At 37.6% G+C, this 12,944-nt stretch overlaps 1 protein-coding gene across 1 annotated transcript in view; it reads left to right on the top strand.

The window, feature by feature from the left end:
• MAP3K5 (mitogen-activated protein kinase kinase kinase 5) overlaps window positions 1-12,944 on the top strand; it is a 170,038-nt gene that overhangs the window by 89,889 nt on the left and 67,205 nt on the right. Inside the window, exons 9-11 of the mRNA XM_005859126.2 lie at window positions 912-1,024; window positions 4,619-4,778; window positions 6,885-7,038. Coding sequence (XP_005859188.1) covers window positions 912-1,024; window positions 4,619-4,778; window positions 6,885-7,038 — 427 coding nt within the window. The remainder of the gene's footprint in view (window positions 1-911; window positions 1,025-4,618; window positions 4,779-6,884; window positions 7,039-12,944) is intronic.

Below are 12,944 nucleotides of genomic sequence, written 5' to 3'. Positions count from 1 at the left end.
ATGAACACTTTTATCTTGAAACTATAAGGTATTTTTTCTACATAACCTTTTCTTGTGTCATCAAATAGTCATTCATGAGGTATTTAATCCTTATATTGTCCTCCTTCTGACTCTTTTAAAATAAAGATTTCATTTTATGTTTGTCTTAAGTAGTTTCTATTAGTCACTAGGGCATTTATTTTACTTTTCTTCTTCTCCATGCACCCAAATGAAATGATATTGAATATTGTTGCCTGTTGAATGATGTATGTGAAAAAAAAACACCCTAGAATGGAAGTGTTACCTTGAAAATACAGTGGCTATGCAAGCACTGAAGTCTTTTACAATGCTGAAGTGTTTTCAAAGGTTGATATTTAGTGTCATGCATATTCAGAAAAGGCTTCTTATTCACTTTGAGCTAAAATTAGTATGCACAGGCACAATCTCTGTTTTTCTTAATTTCTTAGTGTAATTAACGTTCTTTATTTCATTTCTATACCACCCTTATGGAACTGATTGTTTTAGTATGTTACCCAGATGATCCTCCTCATTGCTCTGTGTATTTTCAAGGCTTTTTATAAAACCACTTAAAAAAATTTGTGCACAGTTCTCATTTTAAAATTTCCACTGCATATACATGCGCACATACAAACTATCTCACATTTCTGGTAAACTATTGAAGAGAGGACATTTTCCAAAGACTGGGCTGCTATGCTGAGGGTAGGTTAACTGGTGGAATACAATGGAGCAGAGGGTGAGAATATGCAGTCACTTAAGCATTAAATCCTAATAGCACACTTGATTCTGGGTGAAGGCCAGTAGAATATTTTTACTTACTCAGGCGTTGGAGTTATGCAAACAGAAGCTATTGCACACCAAGAGTTTCATGACTGAGAAAGTAAACTTGTACATTTGTTGTTGTTTTTTTATAGGTTCAAAAAGGCATTTGAAAGTGAGCCTACACTACAGTCAGGAATTAATTATGCAGTTCTTCTTCTGGCAGCTGGGCAACAGTTTGAATCTTCCTTTGAGCTCCGGAAAGTTGGTAATTACAGCTTGATATTTTACATGGGAATCCAACTTTATACAAAGAAAAAGAATCATTGGTAGATAGACTTTTGCTTTCTATCTCATCTGACTTCCTGAAAAAATTTTTTATTATATTTCCTTGTTTAGTGTTTCCAACTATGGTGCAGAATCCTGATATCGGGACTTAAATCAGTTTTTAGTTTATTTTACCTGTTTCGAAAAACACCCTGGTTAATATTTATTGTTCCAGTGCAAACTAACATAGAAAATATAGGCTCCTGCCCTAACCAGTTTGGCTCAGTGGATAGAGCGTCAGCCTGCGGACTGAAGGGTCCCAGGTTCGATTCTGGTCAAGGGCATGTACCTTGGTTGCGGACACATCCCCAGTAGGGGGTGTGCAGGAGGCAGCTGATCGATGTTTCTCTGTCATCGATGTTTCTAACTCTCTATCTCTCTCCCTTCCTCTCTGTAAAAAAAATGAACTAAAATATATTTTTTTAAAAAAAAGAAATTATAGGCTCCATTTTCAGTGGAATTTTTTTAACTCTATGACACGTTATGGGAGAGAGTCAGAATTATAGGTTTGGGTCTCCATCAGTAATGATGATGTAATAAAAGAACAATGTGATTAGAATTGAGACAAATCACTATTTGAATCTCATTTTCAAGGAGTAATAAAAATAAAATTTGTATCACTGAGTATTAAAATCTGTGAATCTATAAAGATAATTAAGACAAAGAAATCAAAACAAAATTCACCACCAAACACAAATCAACTCATTTGTTATCTGTAGAGGCGACCAACTTCTCAGAAAATTGGGTATTATAGGGGAAAAATTAAGCACTTTCCATTTCTTTTAAAGACATTCTATAGTTCATCCAGTGGGTGAGATAAAGCTCGTCTTAAAGCATGCTACATACCAACTGTATTTTGTTCAGAAGAATGTATTCTTCAAAAAAGTGCTAGGTAATAGAGTAGAACGCATGATAAAACTGATAGTGATGTTGAAATAATGATTCTGGCCCGGATCAATGAAAATGTTTATTTGTAAAAAAAAAAAAAAAGAATTATTTGCCATATTTACACGGTACCAAAGCTCACTCACAGACTGCTTGTTAGTCACAAAGCAACAAAGATACCTGTACATCCCCTCCAGGGACCATGCTGTCAGTGATCCAACTGGCATCCTTAGTAGATGGCTCCACACGGGCCTCCTGATGTGGTGAATATGGAGCAAACAGCATCTGCTGTGAAATAGCCTCACCAAAAATGTGTAGCCCGAATTTAAGATCTAGTTAATAGGAATCACAGCGTCTAGAAAAATAAATCAGACATCACCATGAAGCACCGTCAGACATATCCATAATGTGAGGACGTTCTACAGAACCGTCCTCCTTGTCTCTTTAAAAACTCAGTGTCATGGGAGAAAAGTGTGGATGGAGTGGTTACTGAGATTTAGCAACATAATAAACAAATGCCATTAATGATTCTTGATTGGATTCTGGTTTGAAAAAAAAGCTATAGGAGATACTTTGGAAACAATTAGAGAATTTGAATTAGGACTTGATAATACTGCATAATATTAAGGGATCATTATTTTTGTTAGGTGCAATAATTGAATAGAATTTTTTAGGTGTATGCTGCAACACTTAAGGGTGAAATGTCATGATGTCTGTAATTTAATTTGAAATGTTGCAACAAAAATATTCAGGAAGATGAAGCAAGAGCAAAATGTTAGCAATAATTGAAAGTATGGCCATTCATTGTTACATTTTTTTTTTCTCTTTTCATGTATGTTTGAAATTCTCCGTAATGGAAAATTGAAATGGAAAGAATTTAATCTCCTCTATTTATGGAGGCTGTATGACCTTAGACAAGTTGTTAAAGGTCTCTGAGCTCTTTTTTCCTTACTGAAGAAAATAGAAAAGCTCTAATTCATTGTATGTTTGTATGAATTGAGAGTTACATTTCCAACATGCTTTGCACAGTGCTGAGCATCTAATGAGTGTTCAATAAAGGCTCTGTTTCCTAAATTCCTCCATTGAAGCAGCCTTGAATCTAATAGTGGCTCCAAGTTGTAAATCTATCATGAAACTAAACTATTAAAAATATCTTCAGTTCTTAGAAGCCAACCAGTTCTAATTAGAGCATTGTCTATTTAAATTACCGAAACAGACAACTGAATCAAAGAATTGATATTTGAAACAGGAATGACATACTGTTTGTTGTGTATAAATTTAGCCAGAATTTTTTTAAAGAAAAATAGCCAGCTGATAAGGAGTGGTAAAAAGGTATAAAAAGGTACATCAGTAATAGTGCTTTAGCTATTGGCCCTAGGGATCAAGACCCTTAAAAATACTGTAGCCTAGCACTAAGTACGAAGTTACTTCTGGGACTTGTTCCTATGGAAGTGGTCTCTAAGTGGGGGGAGGGGGGCATGTGATGTTTATTCCTGTATTCCTTGAGGGGGGGAGCTTCTAAATATAAAAATTAAAGCCATGTTCATAACTTCATACCTAAAAGATTAATATCTTCATGTAGAAAGAGGGTTCATGCAGCATGTGGAAAGAACATAAACGCTAATACACAAAAGAAATACAAACATGAAAAGAAAATCAATCTCAATAGTAAAAAGAAAGCAATTTTCTTTCTCTATCAGATCGGTAATGATGAAAGGACAGGATAGTATCCGTAATTGGGAAAGGTGTGGGCAAGAGATTATCGTCAGGTGCCACCAGTGACAATATAAATGGGTGCAGCATTTCTAAGGACAACTTGGCAAATGTATCAAAACTTAAAATCAGTGCATCTGCATGAAGCAAGACCAGGGTTAGGACTTTATTATAAAGAAACAATTGAATAAGTGCACAAAACTATGTGTACAGGAATGTTTGTAGTAATAAAATGTCATCTGCTGCATTTGGGTAAATAAATTGTGACATATCCATATGCTAAAATACTATTTGCCATAAAAACAACATTTTGTCCAAATGCTGAATGGCTTGGTGTCATAATCATAGATTTATGCCAAGGCCAAAGCTAAATATCACCCTCACAGAGTGAACTTCTGACATGGAAGAATAAATCTGAAATGTTATTTAAAACTATTATTGAACTCCCTTTACTATTAAACATTTTCTTAGTCCCTACTTAAATGTTTGACAGGGCCCAGCCGGTGTGGCTCAGTGTTTGAGCATCGACCTATGAACCAGGAATTCATGGTTCAATTCCCGGTCAAGGCATATGCCTGGGTTGTCAGCTTGATCCCCGGTGGGGGGCATGCAGGAGGCACTGATCAATGATTCTCTCTCATCATTGATGTTTCTCTCTCTCTCTCTAAAATCAATAATATTTATAATATTTAATATTATTGATTAACATTTAATCAATAATATTTAAGTTAATGGTAAGTTTCACTTTCTTCTGTGTGCCTTTAGGATTAGCCTGACATTTTTACAATGAACTCAAACCCCTTTTAAAATCCGAAACAGAACAAGGCTATTTTAATCTGAAAGGAAGAATGAAAGCTTCATTTTGTTTTTTAATAAAAAGTCAGCTCTGCCTACTTGCTGTGTGTTTGTAATGTTATACTTCCTGTCCGTCTTCTAGGGGTGAAGCTTAGTAGCCTTCTTGGTAAAAAGGGAAACTTGGAAAAACTCCAGAGCTACTGGGAAGTTGGATTTTTTCTGGGGGCCAGTGTTCTGGCCAATGACCACTTGAGAGTCATTCAAGCATCTGAAAAGCTTTTTAAACTGAAGACACCGGCATGGTAATAAACTGTTATGTGTTTATACAATTGCTTTTCATAAACAGCTCCTATCACTTCTTTCCAAATTGTTATATTTGTTGAACTTACAATTAGATTATTTTATTTGCTTACAGAATAAAATGCAGAATATAGAGGAAAAAACGTGATATCTATAAGTAAAATGTGTTGAATATAGGTTCGGATGATTTTGGACATAGGTGATGTCTGCCGGCTACTGGCTTAGCCTTTCTCTCACATTGACCAACCCACTCACCCAGTGTTACCCACATAAATCATGCAGAAGCCTCAAACTTTATACCTACAAATCTAATCAGCAGGTTTACAGTTTCCATCTCAGCCTCCCAGGCCTCTGATCCAAATACATGCCCTTTGTTTCCTTTATGATCTAATCTCAGTTTTGGAATTACCATTCTCTTTACTTAGGGTTTACTGACACATTTTGGTGTTTTCTCTCTCTCTCTTTATGTGTGTGTGTGTTTTTCTAATTTCAAATTGTTCTTGGCATGCACCCAAGTCTCATCATTATGTATGTGATGATTGGAGAGATGAAAACAAAATTCCATCTGCATTTAGGACTGTTTTTGAAAACAGTGCTAATTTTATTATGCATCACATGTAATGATTGACCATTATCCATAAAGACTTTTAAAGGTTAACAATGATACTGAGAAAGGCTTAGAGCAGCTCTGAGCCCAGGCCACCGACTTGTTTTCCTCAGAGGAAACATTTGAGGAGATGGCCACCCTGTTATGTCCTCATACCTTCCTAAGCGATTGTCTCATTTTCAGCAAATCCTCCCCAGCATCACTCCATTGTGATCTTTCTGACCTTCCCCCTCCACAGGAATCCTTAAATCTATATAGTCCGATGGTGCCTCAGCCTAAGGGATAAAGTCCATCTCCTTGGCTTGGCAAACAAGGTTTGCGCTTAATCATTCCAGCCTCGGTTTTTGTTACGCTGCTGTCCGTTCACACCGAACATGCCATACTGCTTGGGAATCCCTCTTGCAGCGCCCTTCTCCACCTGGGGACACTCATAAATCACATCTGCTCAAAATCAGACCCTGACCTTTAACCCTTCCCTGCTTCCAGATACAAGTTCATGGATATCATTGCATACACGTGTGATTATTTCATCTCATGAAATTTTCTTCTTTCATTTTTCTGCATTCAGATATTGTTAGTCGTGTCTGTTTAGTATTAGCTTTGTTGATATTGATCACATGGTGCTATAATACCTTTTACCTTCTGTCTCCTCAGCACTGTGCACAACTTGAGAACAGAGTTGTACTGTCAGTAGTATGTTTACAGAGGGCAGTCAGCAAGTGACATGAAATACACGAACTAATAAATGCATGCGTTAAATGTAGCCAAATTTGTTATTTCTTCATGGTAACCATTCTGATGGTAGAGGAGGTTGAGACTGAAGCACAGGTACAAAGAGATTTGGTTTTAGGTATCCTGGTTTCTATGGACAAGAAAACAAACATTGTTTTATTCAATAGTAATAACCATGAAACAGTGCCTTAAATTTCCATTAACTTAATGTTAGCTTTCATGTTTATAGTTTACAGTATGCTTGCATACCCATTGTCTCATTATAATTACCTTGCTTCTCATTTTTGCTAACTCTTTTCTTGGAGGTACCAGCTGTCTTATCAGATTTGGGGATTTTTGTGTAATGTATAAGCTGAGTTGCTTCAGGTAAAATAATGATCTCTTATGAAGGGTCTATTTAGAAGAGCTTTCTTAAGGAAGTATATTTTAAAATAAATGTGTTCACCACTTCCTTGAAGAGGATATAGGCATTATTTTAAAAGTCATGTTTTAAGTAGATGTATCACCCAGTCCAAGTTACTTAAACCCTCTAAGCCTCAGTTTCCTCATCTTTAAAATGGCTATAAACCAGCCGGTTTATTGCATTTTTGTGAGATTTAAATGAGATAATGTGTGAAAGTCCATGACATATAAGAAATAATGGATAATGTTTGGTGAATCTGAATGCATAATTTTTAATGCCATATTTACACTTATCGAGTAAGACTGGGATACATGGGAACAGGTGGTTCTAAATTTGCCTCTTGTGTTTTATATCTTTAATGTTTAGGTACCTCAAGTCTATTGTAGAGACAATTTTGATATATAAACATTTTGTGAAATTGACCACAGAACAGCCTGTGGCTATACAGGAACTCGTGGACTTCTGGATGGACTTCCTGGTCGAGGCCACAAAGACAGATGTTACTGTAGTTAGGTTTCCAGTGAGTACTCTTTGTTTAACTTAACTCTAATTATAGTTCTATTTTGTTCCTTTCATTTAAAGTTTATCTTGCATTGTGGTTGTAATAGTTCTATATGCTGATTTTCATGCCCTAAAACAACAGTCATGTGGTTAATACATTTATTTTCTGCACATTGGTTTGCATTAGCTTACTTTTTAAAATAACTTCTCAAACTCAGAGAAATGAGATACATTTTCATGTTTTGCCATGAAATTTGGAGGTTTCTTTTCATAAGTTGTAAAGTGCACTTTCCCAAGAAAATATTGTCTCTTAGTTCAGTAAGTCAAGACATCTCTTCAGACCAGACAGATGGGTACTTCTAATTCAGACTCCAGCTTTGTTGACATTGTCATCAATATCAGTTGCCATTATTGTGGTGAAAAGTGCCAGGCTCACCTGCGTTGTTATTCCATCTCCAGCACTCATTATCCTCATGAGTCAGAGTTAGATGTAGTATCCACAGTCACTCTTTACAATGCTTTAGATCATGGGAAATGATGACTTGTAGGTTTTGGTCTCCAACTAATTTTGGCTAGTCTCTATCAAACTTCATATATATAATGGACACACACACAAACACTTTAAAAAATATGTTGCTCGTCTTCTCAGCTAGTGCCATCCCCACCCTGATAGCTCTCAGAATCCCATCTAAAGCAGTATATAGCTTTAGCATCCAATGCAAGAATTATTGGCTACTCACTATGTGCATAAATCTCCTCTCACATCAAAGTGATGCCATACCTCTCTCTGTTTGAGCTCCTAGTCTCAATCTTCCATACCCAGAGGTGGTGACAACTCAGTTCTTTTCACAAAATCTTGTTCTGTAGTTCTTGTTGATAGCATCGTCTGTTTGATTTAATTAAATCAATTGCTGGCATTAACAGGCTTTCTTTATTCTTGTTTTCAGATGAAGCTTTGAACACAGCAGGAGCTTTAGTTGAAAAGCCTTTCATACTGAAACACTTAACTTTATTTTCTAGCCTAGATTATGTGTAGCTAGGAAAACACTTCTCTCAGAGTGAGCTGGCAGCTTGCCTTGAGCTGGTGCGCTGGTGCTAGTAAACGTGGTGGTGAGAGAAGACAGCACAGATCTAAGTATTTAATTATTGACTATTGACTTGATCGACTAGAAAATTAGCTGTGAGAGGAAAGCACTCATATTAGCTATTCCGATCTGATTTAAATTAGCTTAATATGAATCACTCTGTCATAATGTGAATGTAAAAAATAAAACCAGAAAATATGAAGAGAGAAGTTGGTAGAATATAGTTATATAGTCCAAGTGAGAGAGGCCTTCTTAAGCAAGAAAGGGACCTGTAAGCCTGAAAGGCAAATATTGACCAATTTGATTTCATTAAAAATTCAAATTTTTGTTCAGTATGAAACACCACAAACATGGCAAATGCGAGACAGGGAAACAATACTTAATACCAATGTTGCAGAATGATCAATTTGCCTAATATGTAAAAAACCTCAACCAACTCCTAATTTATACACAAAAGAAATACGGGCAAATCATGTGAAGAGAAAATTAATATCACTGAGTAGTCAAATAAAGGAAATAAAAATGAGACACCATTATACCTATGCTGTTTTACCCATGTGCAAATATATCTGGAGGATAAATTCCCAGAAGTGAAATAGATTAATATTGCCATGCTGCCCTCCAACGGGATTGTATAATTTGACATACCTACCATCAACATACGAAGCTGACTGCTTTCCCAAAGTCTCTCCAAAAAGTGTATTGTCAGAGTTAAATTTCTGCTAAATTCATAGATGAAAAATGGTATATTGGGGTAGCTTTAATTAGTGTTTCTCTTATTATGTGTGAGGATGTGCATATGTGTAAGTTCATGTGTTTAAAAGACTACTCAGTGATTTTTTTAAAAAGAAGGATTTGTTGCCACCATTTAAAAATAAAGAGTTGGACCTTCAGTGCTTCCTATGATGGAGTAAATGGTATTGGTATTGCTAAAAAATACCTATGAAATCTGGACAAAATGCACAAAACAACTATTTGGAGGCATGAAACAGCTATTATCACAGTACTACAGCCCTTGGAGTTGAGGTACTTGAATTGAGTCCCACCTTCACCCATTAGTTTTCCCCCAAGGTCATTTTTCTGGCTGCACCCAAGGAGGTGGAGCCCTGATTGGGAATGGCTTTCTCACTGGGCGGAGCAGACACATACCAGTGTTTGGGGCTCTCAGGCATCTGAATATGAGGGGCAGGCAAAGTTGGAAAAGGGGGATCCTTGAAGAATGAAACCCAGGATTCTGCCTGGCTATTTCAGATAGTGTGAAAAAGGCGTAAGCATGTTGTGAATAAACACAACTATAGATCCCAGTCTTTGACTAAAATTGGGTTTTGGATGAGACCTATATGGTTTAAATAAACCTTATAAAGGTAAGTTCCCTTGATGTTTAAGACATCCTGACCTGAAGTGGCAGAGAACATCCTTTGGAAGGCTGAAAGCTGAGGAGACACTCCAGAGCTTACCAGGGGTGGGCAAACTTTTTGACTTGAGGGCCACAATGGGTTCTTAAACTGGACCGGAGGGCCGGAACAAAAGCATGGATGGAGTGTTTGTGTGAACTAATATAAATTCAAAGTAAACATCATTACATAAAAGGGTACGGTCTTTTCTTTTTAGTTTTATTCATTTCAAACGGGCCGGATCCGGCCTGCGGGCCGTAGTTTGCCCACGGCTGGCTTAAACCATGCAGGGATAAAGCAGTTGGACTTTGGGCCAAGATAGAATGATGAGACCTTGGTGAACACCCCAAGTCCTTAGTTGATACATAGAAACCCAAGCCCCAGGAGTAACTGCAAAACTAAAACAGACCACCCTAACAAAACCAGAATAAAAATAAGGCCTGATAGGATCAAAATGATACAATGATAACTTAACTGATAACTAGGAAAAAAAATCTCTGGAAAGATATAATTCAAAGCATCTGCAGTGTCATTCAGATTTAATCAAAGATTACTAACGATGTTAAGAAGCAGGAAAGGTGACTGATAATGAAGAGCTAAGACAGCCAATAGAGGCAGATCTGGAGATGATTCACATATTGGAGACACCAGATAAGGACTTCAAATAACATAATGACCATGTTAATTAAAGAAGAGGAAAAGATAGGCAAAATGGGTGAAAAGTGGAATATTTCAACTGAAAAATAAAGTTTATTAAAAATTCAAGTGAAAAATCAGGAGAATTCACATAAAACTCCAGACTTTCAACTGCTCTTAAAAAATGAAAGGGGCCTGGCCAGTATGGCTCAGTGGTTGAGTGCCAACCCATGAACCAAGAGGTCACCAGTTCAGTTCCCAGTCAAGACATATGCCTGGGTTGCATGCTCAATCCCCAATACAGCATGCAGGACACAGTCAATCAATGTTTTTTGCTCATCAATGCTTCTATCTTTCTATCCCTCTCCTTTCCTCTCTCTCTAAAATCAATAAAAACATTTTATTAAATAAAAGGGAATTTAATTAATTAACTAATTAATTAATTAAAAATGAAAGGGACTGGCAGTTTGTGACTGCATACTTCAAAAGCAACAATCTACAGAGCCAACTAGCTGCTCCCATTTAAGATGTTGAGTATAGTCCCATTCATCCTGCTTTACTCATTTACCTGTCCCACCAGGCCCACTCTCTGTGATCATAGTTTCCTACCCAGGTTCCACTGCATAGAAAAAGGCAAGCTTCTGGTTCCTGTGGGACCATATCAGTCATTGTGACTTGTCATGTCCTTAGAGTAGCATTTTCTGTGGTTCACACTTATTAAAGCTGAGGTAAGACTTGATTGAGGTGATAACATTATCCTTTTGAAGTGGGTCTTTCTAAGACGAAGATGACTTATATTAGAAAATAATTTAATTTGTCTCCATTTATCTCACTCCTATATTCAGTCTCATTCCTCCAAGAAAAACCATGACCCTGAGCAACAGAAAGCAGGTGAAAGTTCTTTTGGGAAATGATTTTAATGGTTCCATCATTTATTATTATTTAGGTTCAGTTCAATTTATTTTTTTTCTCTCACCTCTCTTCGGTGTATATTTTCTTTCCTTCCTACATTAAAAAGTTAGGTGACCATCAACCCATCAACTAATGTCAGGAGAGAGGAAGTGGAGCGTGATAATGCAGTTAAATGTCTACTTTTTATAGTTTATAGGCCTTGCTGTCTTTGTTCCCACTTCAGATACATAAAGTTAGCAGTTGACTGTAGTGTTAACCAGTATAAAAGACTAGAAACTAAAAGCAAAAATGTGTATACTATGGAGTGAGTTGAATCATGATGGTTTTATTAAATTGCCTCTTTTTTGGGGGGGAGGGGGAGTGTCTTTTCTCAACTTTTCAGTGGCCTCCAAAATGCTACAAATTCCCCATGTTTTGTCATTTCCAGGGCAGATCAAAGGGCTTAACAAATGTTAGATGACAATAATTGCAACCAGTGTTTATTCCCTATCTCAAGGCAGGAACACATAATTCAGATTTTATTTGTTAGGAATATGTGAGACAATAAACACAATTTAAGAAGACAGAAGAGAACCTGGTGCTGTGCTTTTCTAAATGTTAAATAATGTGCCCATGTAATTAGGGAGTGAGGTATGTTCTCATTTGTCAATGCAGTGACTTGGATGCTATTTTGGGATGGGAACCCACCTCTTATTCCGTATTATTCCTTTTTATTTCACAAGCTCTAGGGTACTCAGATTGGAGAGCACTATTTCTGTAAAGCTTAAATTGAACATTTATTTTCATTATTAACCAGTACCACTTAACTCTGTTGATTGGAATTTGGACCTTGATTTACCTGGTATGTTCCTGAGTCAGAATATATTCCCCTCTGGGCTCTTACTCTCTGTTTATTTATGGTATATTCTATCTTATTTTCATAACTAGATCCTGACCAAGAATTCTTTATGCCCTTACAGTTTTATAGTAAAGCGTAAAGAAATTTTGTTTTTCTAATCCCCTTTCTCTAGTTCCCTGTACTTTAGCTTAAATACTGTTATAAGTTTATTGTAAAATAAATACAATGGGTTTGCAGTGTATGGCTAAGTTAATTTCTAACCCAGATTTCTGTCTAAGCTGCACTTTAGGTTATAATGTATTGTGAATTCCTTCTTGACAGAGCCTTCTGAAAGATTTTTCCTTCACTTTTATTTGGGAAACCTTGCTTGATACAAGATCATTTCTAAAAAGGCAATTATCTTGAGTTTTAAGCAGTGGAGCAGAAAGAACTATTCCAGTTTCTCTGCTAGTTAAGCATTTAGCTTTATTTTTTACTAGAGGCCCAATGCATGAAAATTCATGCACTGGGGGGGGGGGGGTCCCTCAGCCTGGCCTGCCCCCTCTCAGAGTCCGGGAGCCCTCAGGGGCGGGAGGCGACCCGCGATCAGGGGAAGGCAACGCCCCCATCACACCTCTGCTGCTGCCACTGCCGGCAGCGCAAGCCTCGCCAGCCCTGGTTACCTGAGCCTTGGGCAGCCCTGGGTGGCTAGACAGCCACCATTCGTGGCTTTCCTGTGCCTTAGGCCAGCCCTGGGCGGCTGGGGCCTTAGGGGACTGGGGGACTCCGGAGGCAGTCACGCGGAGTAGCCGAACCTGCCTGGGGGTGGGCCTGGCTGTGCTGCACGCCTGCTGCCCTGGCAGGGCTGAGGGGACTGGGCACTGCCATCTTGTGGCTGTGGGCGCCACCATCTTTGAGGGCGTGGCAGTCAATTAGCATATTCCTCTTTATTGGCTGTAGGTGCCACCATTTGTGAGGGCATGACAGTCAATGAGCATATTCCCTCTTTATAAGATAGGATTATTTTTAACATTCCTACTTAAGTCTGCATAGGAAAATTGAGCTAGGCAGGTGCCTTTAA

Source organism: Myotis brandtii, unplaced genomic scaffold (assembly GCF_000412655.1).
Source record: "Myotis brandtii unplaced genomic scaffold, ASM41265v1 scaffold123, whole genome shotgun sequence".
Lineage (NCBI taxonomy): Eukaryota > Metazoa > Chordata > Mammalia > Chiroptera > Vespertilionidae > Myotis > Myotis brandtii.
The sequence above is the reverse complement of the archived record's forward strand: the minus strand, read 5'-3'. Positions and strand labels throughout refer to the sequence as shown.